General features: G+C 52.3%; 4 protein-coding genes across 4 annotated transcripts; 2 read left to right on the forward strand and 2 right to left on the reverse strand.

Annotated features, from left to right (window-relative positions):
- Positions 1 to 180: 180 nt before the first annotated feature.
- Positions 181 to 516, reverse strand: F5Z01DRAFT_609729 (uncharacterized protein; the record flags this gene model as incomplete). Its single annotated transcript, XM_046260778.1, has 1 exon — positions 181 to 516. A coding segment is annotated over one exon (336 nt), but the record flags the coding sequence as incomplete, so codon positions are not given.
- Positions 517 to 2483: 1967 nt separating this feature from the next.
- Positions 2484 to 5495, reverse strand: F5Z01DRAFT_350650 (uncharacterized protein). Its single transcript, XM_046259259.1, has one exon. It carries the CDS (start codon positions 5043 to 5045, stop codon positions 2943 to 2945), a length of 2103 nt encoding a protein of 700 aa, XP_046114561.1. The 5' UTR covers positions 5046 to 5495; the 3' UTR covers positions 2484 to 2942.
- Positions 5496 to 6996: 1501 nt separating this feature from the next.
- On the forward strand, positions 6997 to 8629 carry F5Z01DRAFT_640047 (uncharacterized protein; the record flags this gene model as incomplete). The annotated part of the gene is made up of 3 exons (XM_046262494.1): positions 6997 to 7010; positions 7059 to 7452; positions 7502 to 8629. 3 exons carry the CDS (start codon positions 6997 to 6999, stop codon positions 8627 to 8629), a joined length of 1536 nt encoding a protein of 511 aa, XP_046114562.1.
- Positions 8630 to 11919: 3290 nt separating this feature from the next.
- On the forward strand, positions 11920 to 12696 carry F5Z01DRAFT_629048 (uncharacterized protein; the record flags this gene model as incomplete). The annotated part of the gene is made up of 1 exon (XM_046261636.1): positions 11920 to 12696. One exon carries the CDS (start codon positions 11920 to 11922, stop codon positions 12694 to 12696), a length of 777 nt encoding a protein of 258 aa, XP_046114563.1.
- Positions 12697 to 14150: the final 1454 nt, after the last annotated feature.

A 14150-nucleotide genomic window follows, 5' to 3' on the forward strand; every position in this document is an offset into this window, starting at 1 on the left:
ACTTTTGCCATGTTTTGCGTCCGGACAATAGAATTTGTTGCGCTGTTTCGTCATAGGAAAGAATGTGGTCTCCGTACTGCTGCTTGTTGTGATCTCAATGAAGCGATGCTCCAACATAGATGTGTGCCCATTGGGCCAGCGTGTTGTGTGCTTGGTGCAGGCATCTCGATCCTGAGTCTCCTTGACCATATATTCTATCTTGACAGCCTCCAGGTATTTCCGCTCGCGTAACCACTTTTCTAGCCTGTCAATGGCGAAATATTTTGATTCTTCGAGCAGCGCCTGGTAAAGAGGGAAGTTGTGACCTGCTGTGCTGTCGTAAAAAACCGGCAAAACACCAGTACGGAGATATCTTAGAACGTGTTCGAAGATATTGGCATCAGTCTCAATGAAGTAAGACCCATCTTCTTTTTTGTCGTCCCATTTCCCAGAGAAGAGCCTGTCAAAGTATAAGCTCCGACCCTGCCATCCCTCAAAGTCGGTAACGAAGGTACGTTGCGATGTGTTGATCGTGACATGCATAGCCCATACCTGTAGTTGAAAATAGAATGACTGACAGGCGTGTTGCGGTCTTTGTTGAAACGTACAGAAATGGGTGACCCGAACTTTAGATAAGAAACGTGAGCTGCTATAACGGATCGTTCTTGATCTCCTGCTATTTATGCTATTGGGCTCGGAGAGACCGGAAAGTCCGCAAACGGCAATTGACCTTGATTTGATCAGAGTTTACTGTTACCGTCGAACAGAAGCCATCAACCGCGCGTTTGCAGTTGTTGGTGGTCTGTTCAGCTGTTTGCGGCCATAGTATGTTGCACTATTGAATGTAGGAGGGGGGTAGCCCCACTATTCATATGTCATCATTTGCTGTCTATGACATTCGGTGTATCGGCGTATGACCGAGGAGCCTCCCTGAGCCCGCACCAAGTGAGACATTCTGGTAAGGAAAGCAAGACTCGGCGTCCCTGGGAGCCATGCTGGTGGTCTTTGTCCTTTATGCGTTCGTACGACGGGAGTCTGGTTGGATAGAATGCCACACGAAATGGCGCTCGGCAATGATCGACCGGGGGTCTCGTCGATTTAGATGTTTTCTTTTTATAGTAATCTGTCTTATTCTTGCATGACGAAAGTGACCCTCTGCGGTTTTCGCATCGTCGCCCACTACATCGACACACCATTCAAGAAACATTCCGAATTCCCTAGCAATAAAATCCTCGTTTTCATGCCACTTTTTCTTGATGAACCTTTTGAGCACTGAAAAATGCTCGTCGATAGGGTTGAAATCTGGCGAGTGTGGTGATAGGAACTCTAGAACAACTCCTGCATCTCTGCACATCTGCAGAATCCTCGATGAGTGGTGCCAAGAAGCATTATCCATAACGATCACCGACTTTGGCTCGGGGTATCTGCCACAGTGATGCAGCAACTGGGCTATGAAGTCTTCAAAGACTTCAGTATCTGTTGATCCTTGGTATACTCGCCTTAGCACGATGCCATCTTGCGCGTATGCAGGAAGGATTTGCCATCTCTTTCCACGACTGAACTTCGTTACCTGGACTGGCGAAGTACCCTTTGGTGACCATCCCCAACGCCGATATCCTGCCCGTGCGTCGCAACCCGACTCGTCAACAAAAACAAGCTGGAAAGACTTGTATTGTGATAATCTATGCAAGTAATAATCTCGAAGATCGTCATTCCGCTGTTGTGCGATGCGATGCATCACCCCTCTTGTCAAGTCCATCTTTTCGAGGGCCCGACCGATCGACCTTTCCGATACTCGTTTACCGAATCTGCGACAGAGGAAGTCTGACATCTCGCTTCGGTACATTTCCGATCGCTTGTTGTTAAGTTCAAGACGGAGGGCCTCTCGCATAGGCGGTGTAATGTGATTACGGCGGCCGACGCGTTTTGGTTTTGGGCTTGACATTTTGACCGGCTCGATCTCTAAGCGAATTCTCTGGACTGCGCGCACATTACAGGAGGCGGCTGAGGCTATGAGCTTGCTGGAAAACCCTTTATCTAGCATGATGTTGATCAGATCACGTCGTGCATCGTCCAGTTGCGGTGCCACGGTTGCGGTTGTCACAATACTGGAGAAGATGTATGAGGATGAAGAGGACGGAGCGGCAAATGGGCAGAGAGCCCTTTTTGAGCGACAGGCAGCGACAACAGGTGGGGGGTCACTTCCTCTGTTAGTGACTTTTATCTAGGTACCTCGCCGTTACATAGCCACATACGCCACGGGCCTGCCCCGCAATCCTTAAAAAAAGTTGACATAAATTTTGGCGATACCCGTTTCGCCTTTTACGGTAATGCCGCAACATTGATGCCCAACTCCCTAGTTTTGGCGCACGATAATGGTACCCGCGATGCGACGATGCGCTGGGAGGTGCGATCTGGACCAGTCATATTGCATGCTGACTTGGCACGAGACACTACGCTTTGGACGATGCATGCATGTGCGTTGGCCGCTATATGCCTGTACTTGTGGAAGATACATCTAACCCGCTAGCGATATGGCCGACGACTATTGCCGTTGCTGGCTGTGCGTCTAAGTCTTGGGGGAAGCTCATGTCGACCGACTGACGGGTACATCTCTCAAGATTCTGACACGAGGCCCCTCGAGAGCGCTCTCATTCACCATGAAGTGAAGTCAACGCAGGCAAGCCTGTTTGTAGGAAGCAGTCGTAAGAGTAAAAAGATCAGCCAGATAGCTCAAGAAATGAATATATCAAAGACACGTCAGGGTGTCCAGCTCTACCCGCATAGAGCAATGTCCAGGGTCCCGCTTGCGCAGAGATACTGTAAAGACAAACAACAACAAACAGAAGCAATGTCGATGTATCCAACGTTTGCACCGTCCCAAGCCCTCCAGCTCAATGATGCAAGTTCTCACTACTCAAATCTAGTGCTTCCTGGTACAAGATATGCTTCTCTTTCAGATCTCACCACCCCACAGACCGTGTCCGCGACCGGCGCGATGCTCTGCTTGATGGTACCTGGCTTCTGGTCGGCTCCGTCTCTTGCTTCAGTGCACGAGGCGTCGCTCCTTTATGAGAGGCACGACGAGACGGTAATATGTCTGACTCATGCCCAGTGTGATAATACGCCGAGTAGCATGCCTCGGCCTCTTTCATGATCTTGTCCGTTCCATCGCGATGCCAGTACTTTAGGACGTCATTTTGCCACGTCCCCGGACTGCGCACGGTGAGGCGGTGCGTGAAATTTACAAAGAGCTTGTCTGCGTTGCGCCTGGATTCGCGGACCTGGTCGAGCATCCACTCGTTGATAAAGTGAGCGCCGTCCTCGCGCGCTCTGTTGAGCGAACAAGATTGGCCCATCAAGAGCTGCGGATAGGACGTTTGACCGTGTCGTTCTTCTGGCCGCATGTCTTGGCGGTTGTCCTCCTTGCCCGACGCAGCCGTGGTAGGCAAACGATAGGCGGGCCAAAGGAGCTTGAGGAAATTGGGTACAACAACTTTGTTGGTTTCTGGCTGATGTGTGCCACCGTTTTCGGCTGGCTCTGTTTCTGTGTTGTCGTCCCGATACAGCACTGACGCTACTCTGGTCGTCGTTCTGGCGGATAAGACATCTCGTGCCATGGTCTTCTGCTTTAAATCGTTGATAACTGCAAGCTTGCTGTTGACGAGCTTGAGGTATCGAGCTTCGTTTGACACAGTCTCGTCCAGACCGTCCCTTGTCTCTTCGGATATGGGAGCACCGAGAGCAGTCCGGCGGTCCACAATATCTTGCAGAACAGCCTTATTGTCCCTGGCATCTTGCAAGTACATCATGATGCTCAGGTACTGCCCAATTGCGCTCTCCAGGTCTTGGAAGAGCGGATGGTTGTCGTTAGTCGACCGCGCCATTGGTATGCCTAGCAGGTCTGTGTCTGGTTCGCTGGCATCAAGCGAGGCTTCTGATGACTCATAAGTCGATTCCGTCGAGCTTTCATCCATGTCGTGACCCAGCAGGCTGTAAAACTGGACTTCCGCTTTGGAGAAAAGCTTCTGCTCCTTTGACAGCTGCTGTCGTAAGTCGTCAAGCGCCTCTTCCAGGCTGAACGTCACGTCCTGCAATCTCTGCATTCGAGGTAGCCCTGCCCATACGATCCGAACAAGGTCATCAGACGACAAGAGCTGCTTCTGGTGAGAAGTAGTACGCAGCTCTTTCATAAAGTCGTTTGCTGCAACCCGTAATTTAGGACGTATCTTGCCCAGCCTCTTGTTGACTTCTCCCAGGTGCTTGGAGAGTTTCTGAATCCGAGCTTGGTGGGTTTTCATCTTCCTCCAATAATGTTGCACCCCCCGGTTGATCGATTCAGCATCATGGCTGCTCACTGCAGACGACGACGGCGCTTCACTTGTCGTGGAAACAGCGTCGTGGTCCAGGTCTTCGTTCTCGGACGATTCAGGACTATGAAGTTGCAAGTTCGATTTGTCATGCCCAGTGGGACTCTGCTTGGATATCCAGCTTCTCACTCTGAGCGTCTTTGCCGCGCGAGCCTCGGCGTCTAACGGCCTGGGATCCAAGGGCGTGCGAGGGGGGAACGACTTTTGGTTTTCTCTGGCTACGGAGTCCATACCTATTGTCCCACTACCAGAGACCCACGAGAATCGTGAATGGGAGTCTGTCGACGCGGTAGAGGGTGATCCTTCGTCATGGTTGCTCTCGTTTATGGTTGACCAGCTGTCGATGCGAACTTGACCAGGCGATCTTGGACCGACATTGATCCCATGAGGCTCGGGGGCGAACCCAAGTTCAGAGCCAGGGCGCTGGGAAGAAGATCGCGCTGTTGGCAGTTCTGGATCAGGAGGGTAGTCATCTTTTGTTTCTGGCGACAAGACCGAAGGTTCCACTGCACCAGACCCAGTAGCCTCCCTTGCCTCCCTGTTCTCCCAGTCCTCCTCAGCAAGCCTCGCCCAGCTCGAGGTACAAGAGGTCTGCGCTCTACATTTCCGCAATTCTCGACGTTTTGGGCCTAACAGACTCGGTTCTGTCATTGGGAGGCTCCAAGTCGTCCGCTCAACGTCTTGATGGAATACCATGCTGGACCGGGGATGCTCCCCAACGTCCTGCGCGGGGGTACGTTGGCCACTTGTCTGGCTCTGCTCGTGATCGGGGCCCAGTCGCCTGCTTTCAGAAGTACCGATGTCTGTGATGGTTCTTGCTGCTGCTGCCTCTGGTGAGGAATGAGCGTAGTGTTGGGGCGGAGGGCCGTTAGGGGAAGAGCTACTCGTTCCGCCAGGGACGATTAGGAGCGGCGGCCGAACTTATCCCGAGTCGCTTCAAGGGATTATAATCACTACGGCGAAGCTAGGAGAACAAAACAAGCCAGGGGAGTGGTCGAGGTAAGTTTCTCGAGCACAGGCCGGCAAGAAGAAATCACATGAATGGGCATCGTGCTGTTTGGTAGTATCAAGGCACTGGGCGCTTTCTCCTCACGGTACCTCAGGCGGGACATATGATAAGCACACACCCACGCTTAGAAACAGGGCTGATGACTCTTTCTCGCGGAAGTCTTCCGGTGAACGATAAGCAGCAGGCAAGCGGGGCGGCTGGCGCTAGAAGTGTCATCGCTACTAGCACCAACCGCATTCCTGATGCGTCACGGAAACTGGACAGCGGGCACAAGGATGAAGGCGATGCTTCTCGACCGACCGTATCCGACGGTGGAGGTGTACGCGGCCTACACCGCAATCTGTCTTGCCAACGCGGCGCCAATCACCGACAAGCAGGCCTGCCTCCTGATCCTGGAGCGTGATGACACCTTACCTTGGCCGCTGCCATGGGCTCTACGGTTCGGCGTGCCTCCACCGTGTGGCACAGCATACACTCGTGCACACAACTTCGCGCCGTTCTTCCGATGGTGTTCGATGAGCGACGGTGGGCTGCAATGACCGGCCAGCTATGTTGTCCTCCAGGCGCGAGATACCGACCCTGCACTGTGCGACTTTCCTGGTCTGGTCTTGAGCAATCCAGCCAGGCGATAACGGGCAGAAGCGCGCCCGTGCACGGCCTTCACGCCGCAGATGACTGATGCCGATGCGCAGTCATGGTCGGCCAAGGAGAGTGCCGATACGTCCAGGACTCAAAGCCCAGGGGCCCACGGCGAGCCCGAATGCATTCTGCACGAGAGACCGCCTTGACACAGCCTCATGACGGATATGCCCTGCCATCGATGCACGGAGACCACGGCTGCGTCGGCTCAGACTGGCTGGCGCGTGCTGCCGCGCCGAGAAGCTAACGAGGCCTGGAGAGGCGATAGGGGGCGTGTTCCATGGCACCTCGCACCTTCCTCCTATATAACACCCGGCTCCAGGGTCTCGTAGAGCTACCTAGACGGACAAGAGACTGTTTAATAGTATATACAAGGCAATAGAGGAGGGGGCGGTAGCGCTCGGGCGCTATGATAATTTAGAAAAAGTGCACTTCTTAGGTGCATGTTTGTAGTATAACATAGGGGACGTGAGTCACTGGTGGATGAGTATCTCTTCTGCATACAACCAGGTGGAAAGCCTCCCTGTGTCTATTCACGATAATAAATAATTTATTCAGCAAGGCCATGAGCGGTAAGAGAGAAGTTGGGAAAGGGGGGAGGGGGTGGGATTACTTGCTACTGTCTAACGCACAGTGCCTGGAACTGTTGAAACAGCTGTATTCGTACAGTCTATGTAGATCCTTACCTGCACGCATCTACCATCCTGCACGACGCATTGTCTTTTTCCTTCTCACCGCCTCAACTTAGTCGCATTGCACTTCCCTCACTGATTGTGAAGGGCAATGGAAGTTGCAGATTGACAATGTTGGCTTCTAGGTGGGGTATTCACGTCGCCCCATCGCAGAACCCCCAAGGGAAAGAGACAACATATAAACTTCGCTGCCTCTGCTTTCAGCAGCCTTAATATCTTCACCAACGCCACGTCGAGCACGGCCCAAAATTATTTTCAATTTTCTCTGAAACATTGCCTCCTCAACTGCCTTGGTAACGTTGCGGACATGGATCACGACAAGTTCGCAGCCCCCCATGTTTCATAGACGGAAGCTTACTTTCCACCTAGTTCTCCCCATTCATTACTCGATCCTAATCCCCCCGAAGAATCAGATAGCCCTGGCTTGAGCTCAGGAAACAGCCCTGGCGGAGACGCAAACGATGAATGGCTATTGTGCGTTCCAAACGAGGCAGCCCTTCCTACGCTGACTCCACGTCACATTTATGTGACACATGTTCCGTATCAGGGCGGAGAGCAATTATATATTTATGTCCGTAAGAGCAAGCTCAGCGGAGTTCCTCAAGCCGAGCAAGCTACGTCTGATGCGAGGACACGTTTTGCGAACTTCGTGCGAGGGGTTTTGGAGCTTGTGGGCGACACCAGTGGCTTGGTCATCTATCAGGACCTGACCCTTCCCAGCTTGCTGTGGCAGGAGCTGTGTTTTCTTTTCAATGATGCCGCGGTACGTTATCAAACTTTGCCCATTGACTTTGCCGCTAAGCTGTCCCAAGGATTTAAAAACGATTGATGAACGTGGGCGCCCAGCCTGGAGGCATGGCTACGGAAAGGTTACGCGCAGCTTTTGGCGACACGTTCTGTTCTACGCCATCATCTCGTCCCAACATGACGACCAACTTCTCCATGTTCTTAGCCTGGAGCCCGACCAGTTGAGGGTCATGCTGCTGGAGAACATTTGTCGAACATCCATGGAGGTAGCCCTCCACGCCATTGCTCTTCTGAGGAGACTACTGGTAGAAAGTGGTGGCCAGCAGAGACCGCGGCAGTTGTGGTTTCCTCGTTGCTCCTATCCGTCTTTCTATGTTCTGAGTGAGCTCTTGGGAACCTCGTCCGCACTGGGGCTATGCACTTTGGAGACAGCGCGTCAATTCGTTGCGAAGCATACAGAGAGGATCCCAGTTTTCGCAGACTTAAGAGCCACGTCTGCCTCTGGAGAGGACCAGTTCTGGCTCAGATGTCAAGACTGGATGGGTTGTATCGGTGTCACTTGTTACCCTTCCTTGGTATGGGAGATCATTCATTGTTTAAACATTACTAACAGCTTGCAGGAACTCCCTGATATTATTGGACTCTACATCACAGAAGCCCAAGCCATCGAAATCGACAAGTATGTCGGGGCTTTTCCTGACAAACATGTCTACGAACCCCAGTTTCGGCATCTACAGGCATTGCTCATATGGTACTCCGATCAGGCTCAAAATCAACGCTGCCCTGACCTTGAGAAGCACCTATACATGGCCTCAAAAGGATTGGCGGCTCATTTAGGAGAAAAACTCCGATGCCGATTTTCCAAAAAAATCCTGATTCACTTCTGTTATATCCAAGATCTCGGCGCCGATCGCTTACTGAACAGCTACGAATCTTCGGTCGACGCGTTGAGATACTTCCGCGATCTTATGCATGGGAAGATGCCTCCGCGGCATATGTGTTCCATTGCATCAATTGATGCACTCATAAAGGCTCAGGGACTGAAGAAAGCTGGAAAGAAACCAACACAGGCGGATGATTTCTACGTGAAATACTGGATGCTCAGGATGGAAGGCCAGGATGATGAGTCCGCCTACGAGAGTTGTACGCCACGTATGAGACCTGATACCAGCCCTTCCTCAACCACCCCCTAGAACGAAAATGGCTCTACCACCTGTTCTCATGGGAAACTGTTGGATAGACGTTTGCGCAGCTTACTGGGCTTCGAGAGTCTGAGCTCATGTTGAAGACCAGAGACCTTGATCGAGTAGTCACGATATGAATACACGTTTGAAAACTGATCCTGAGTAACCTATCAAAGCTTCTGCTTCCTCTTTTTACTAGCAGAAATGGGAAGACTACGCCACATGAATCTCGTGCTCAGCCAGTCTCCTTGTCGATGAGCGTCTGGACACCACCACACGCAATGTATTACATATACCCTCCTTCATCGCCTCCGCAGCAGGCTCCTCCGTCCTCCCGCTCATATTGATACTTCCCGCGAGTATTCACCAACCTGCTTCATGTAATGCGTCTAGGGCTCAAAGCCCAAGGGCCCACGGCGAGTCCGAATGCATTCTGTACGAGAGACCGCCTTGACACAACCTCATGACGGATATGCCCTGCCATCAATGCACGGAGACCACGGCTGCGTCGGCTCAGGATCGTTGGCGCGTGCTGTGGCGCCGACAAGCCAAACGTGGCATGGAGAGGCGATGGCGGGCATGGTCTATGACACCTCGCTCCTGTACAAGGCCCGGCTCTAGGGTCTCGTAGAGCTAAGTCGACGAACAGGAGATTGTTCAATGTACATGCAAAGCAATAGAGGAGGGGGCGGCAGCGCTCGGGCGCAATGATAATCTAAAAAAGTGCACTTCTTGGGCGCACATTTGCGGCATGACATCGGGGACGTGAGTCCCTGGTGTATAAGTACCTCTTCTGCACACGCAAACAGGTGGAATCCTCCTTGTGTCTACTCACGAACATAAATAGTCCGTTCAGCAACGTCATGGCGGAAAAGACCGCACCTCGCTGCACCGAGTGTAAGCATATATTCAACTTTCTGGGCTCAGCAGCTAACCTTTCGCTCAGGCAAGCAAGCTTCCACGTGCCCGGCGCCATGATTCAAGCTCATACCATCTAGCAAGCACCATTTGAAACGGAGCGCATCGCAGCATCCTCCCAAGCAATGCCTCGCCTGGACACCGGAAACGCACTTGGTGGAACAATGGTCTAAAGATTTGGATTGGAAACAGTTGGAAGACTTGATTCGGACACCATTCGAGCTGCATACTTCAAAATTTGTGTTTCCGGGTTGGTGGGAGGAGAATAGACTTCGGTGAAACATGGTTTGAATAAGTGGAGATGAATGGGTCCTCTGATAGAGTGTAGATATGTGGCATCTTGTAAGACATTGCCTTCACGTCTACATGCAATGGCGTGCGCCCTCACCTGCCATGGAATGTCGTCTGGTCTCCATGACGGCTTAGTAAGGGGCTAACAATTGCGAGTCCGGCTCATTGAACGGGACCAGACCGTCTTTTCGATTGATTCTCCAAGGAGGTAGACCGCGATCACCGCAGCGGAAGTAGCCTTGAATCGCCAGATGTCAATGGCGACCTAGGCAAAATCAAGTGACGACGTTGCACGAATATGCAAGCCATGCTATGAGTCACTATATGATCGAGCATTACGAGCAGCGGCTTGACTGGGAAGACAACAGTGATACTCCCGATTCAGCAGACGAGTGACAAGCCTCGGCCGCATTCCCCTGTCATTATCTCCCACGACGCCAATTATGATGAGTAAAGAGAAAACGCTTGACGCAGGACACGTCCCAAGCCGTCTGTAGCAGCCGCAGCACAAAAGTCGGAGCAGGGCAGGAACAGGAGCTCTTGGGGGTTTCCAGCACTATCATGACCGTGCCTAACTGTACATTGAGGGTGACTAGGGTGCGCTGCACACTGCAGATAGTGTCAGAGTAGTCAGGGATCCCGGACCGCCTTGGTCCCACTGAAAGACGTTGGCCCACAGCAGAGGTGGAGTGATCTCTTAACAGTCTTCTCTGGCAAGGCAGCGGGTACCTGAGCAGCCTTGCGGCCTCGCGCAGAGCCCCAACAGTAGCGTACATGGGCATATGTACATTACGCAAGCCGCCACACCCTGCGTGACCTTGGCACGAGATGATCGCACGGCCACCCACGCTTGTTCACAGTGGCGTCGCGAGGTTTTGTGCAGTTTTGGGGCGCGAGGGTGCTACGGTAAGCGCGACCACGCCCAACGCGTAATTCTGGGCACGAGGGCGCTTTTCGAGCATGGAGGGGGCCTAACGCCTTTTTAGCCTTCCATGTGCCTGACAAGCGCGATTTCACTTCCGAGTATTCTCGCTTCAGTCCACTGGCGCCGCCCTCGGCTCTCAGCATGTTATTCAAGCGTCAACGATACTTCGGAGAGACATGCATGCTATTGACAGAGCACCGAGAACAAGAACCGTATGCGAGCCTCGATAGTAAGACGATAGTCTTTCTCGGCCTATACTGCTCTTTGAAAGTGCTTCATGGTCAAAAGAATCAAGAAACAAGCTTTTTGAAATACTTGAAGTATGAGGAACTATTCGAGGATTATCAAAGACTTCGAGTTTTCGAAGGACTGGCACGTGTTCATGTCGGCATTGCCTGAGTCTCGTCGAGTGCTCATTATGCTCGGTACGTTCCAGGCTGGTCGTCTTTGACCACACATTGTAAAGAGCATGCACATGTCCTTTAGTGTTTTAGTGCCACCGAAATTGACGGGTCCAATGAAATCGACAGCAGGGTCGTGATCGCACGCGAACCAGGCGTTGCCCGTCACGTCCAGAGCAAGCGTGGCTGGCATTCGTCCAGTTCACGTGCTTCTTGGAATACACGCAGTGGATATTTTCTCATCCGCTTGGTGCAGGATGCCCGGTAGCATTGTGGGAGCTATGAGAAACGGCGTAGCTTATGATGATGCAGCTGCTGCCTACGTCTGCAACATGACACCTAGTGATGATAAGCGTGCTGGCGGATTGCGTCCTTGTTCGTGACCCGCCCCGCCTTTAAGCTTAGAGGAGGGGCGCGGAGAAATATAAATACAGCGCCGATCGTGTCCACGTGCAGCTGACAGATAAAGTTGGTGTTGCAGGCTACTTCGAAGCCTAATCCTCTGCATAACAATGTTTTGGACTGTGTTCTGGGCGTTGTTGATACCGACAGTTACGTCTTGAGTGTATTCCATTTTCGAAAACCCCATGTAAGAAGCCTCAGGGGCCGGAAGGTGCGTCTTGCAGCGGCTGCTTGGTACTACCGTTTGTATAATTCGCAGATCACGTGCCTACCACGAGTCGTCATTTTCCATTTGCGCTGTTCGTCGCGCCCTCTGCCGTGGCCCGCACGAAGCTCCTCCTCATCATCTGCATCGGACCACCATGGATGCAGGTAGGCAACCCTGCAACACGCAGGGCTTGGAAACTCAGAATTCGACCCCCGAGCCTCACACTACACCGAAACATCACATTCACCTGCCTCCGACGCCTCCTGCCACCGACGAGCCACCGATTCACGCATCAAGCGTGCCCTTTCTGGACGGAGTGCAGACACTCGAGGCTGCACGGAAAGCATCAGAGCAATCGACACCGTGGACGCAAGTGCAACTAGACCCAACCGCATACGATCTGATTTCGAGGAGCCTTGAAAACGGATTTCGCAGACACGATTTCGACCGTGGCGCTGGCGTCCTCAGTTTCCGCATGCCTTCCCCGGTTCACGATTTCTTCTCGACATTTCTCGCTGATGACATACATGACTGGCTCAAACGTGTAGCTGCGGAGGGCGGCGAGAGTGGTGAATTCGCTGCAAAGATTGCAAACGGGGGCTCGTCTCGCATCTTTCTCAGGGAAGGAGACTTGGGACGACCTTGCGAACCTGTGCGGCGACAACCGGATGCGCAATTCCAACACGACCATACGGCCTACCCTGGGGTGGTGGTTGAGATATCATATTCGCAGGATGGAAAAACGCTAGAGAAGCTGGCACAGGATTACATCCTTCTCTCGAATGGCGATATAAATGCTGTCATTGGTATCGACATAAACTATGGCGGGAAAGTATCGACCGTCTCGGTATGGCGCCCTCTGTACACCCGCGAAGGACATGATGAGTACCTGGAGGCAGAACAGCGTGTTGCATACAAGGTACGTCTGTAATGTACCATGTAACACGCGATGACTAATGGGAGCAGCCATTTCGTGGTGTTGATGGGTTAGCTACGAACGAAGAAGATGTTCTGTCACTACGACTGAGTGATTTCGCCACTGATGCCATATCCCACGGGCACGAATCTGTTGAGTTTTCGCTACCTTTCGAGAGACTCCATGAACTCCTCGCTCGAGCCGAACAAATACAAAGATCCAGAGAGTCTAACGACGACCGGGGGCGAGTCATATCACAACGGAAGACTAAGAGACGAAGGCCCTCTTCAAGTCCTGCCGAGAAGTTGGGATCTGACGATGAGGCTAGGTATCTTGGCCAGGAAAAAATGGCTTTGCAACAAGCTGAGAAGGTGGACGATGCGTTCTCAGTGCCCACGGCGAAGCGAAGGGCGTGAGAACTCATGATTTGACTTGAAACGCAGAACCGTGTTGCGCGATCGTCCCTTCTGCAGATGAGCAGCTTCACCTCAACTCAGTTGCTGAACTTCTCATGCACCTACAGCTACTTGAGCAGACCTAATCGGGCGCTCATTCCAAAGACAATGTGCACCACAGCGCCACGAAGGTCAGCAACTGGTTTCTGGCCTCCGCACAACTCCCCACGGAACCTGGGAAACCTGAGGAGCAACATCTGGGATTGATCTAATAAGAACTTGATCATTTCATGCTGGTTCAGCCCTCCGTAAAGTGCCCACTGCCCTTATGATTAGCTGTTGACGGGGCTTGGCGCGGGCAAGACGTACTCTTCGCAGACTGAATCCTCGCGTGCTGCTGAAATCCATGGGAAGACGCCGATCTTCTTTCGAATAACGTTTTGAGCCCTGCAATGTTCCCATCGATCGCATAGGTGACTGAGAGTGCGTCGTCTGGAACAGTGTTTCGTGTGGGAAGGTGAATCTGAGGTCCGACAAAATAGGGATGCATGCCCTGGATTATTGACTTAGTAACGTGAAGATCACCAAATCAGTGTACTTGAAAGGCTCAGCACCTACATTGCAAAGCCACTGCCCTCAAGTAACCAGGGACATATGGTGGATGGGTTTGTGATCCTACACAACCAGGAGCCCACACAGGTGCATGTCGACACGCTTGAGGCAAAAGGTAAACGCCTGCAAAATGCCGGAGCTTCTAGCCGACACCGAGCCAAAAAAAAAACAAAAAAACTACAGCAACTACGAGAGGAGCTGCGAGAGGAATTGCGAGAGAAGGTAGGTAACACAGTTGCGACTATAGTCAACCCCCATGGTGGAAGCTCGGAAGGACTTTCACCGAGCTAGGTCCCTTGGACACGGTGGACTGGCTCACAGTGTTTAAACTAGCTAGTAAGCAGGATGTGAGAAGGAGACCGGAACAGGTGGTTGACAACTTTACTATGCTTCCCTCTCTACCGCTAACGAAACTTTGGATTTCCGTGCGCTCAAGTTCTTAATTACCCACGTCGATCGACG

This window comes from Emericellopsis atlantica (assembly GCF_019669845.1).
Source record: "Emericellopsis atlantica unplaced genomic scaffold F5Z01scaffold_34, whole genome shotgun sequence".
NCBI lineage: Eukaryota > Fungi > Ascomycota > Sordariomycetes > Hypocreales > Bionectriaceae > Emericellopsis > Emericellopsis atlantica.

Bases quoted from the DNA above. Each gene is read 5' to 3' on its own strand.
- F5Z01DRAFT_350650 (XM_046259259.1), bottom strand. From the start codon at position 5,045: ATGGTATTCCATCAAGACGTTGAGCGGACGACTTGGAGCCTCCCAATG.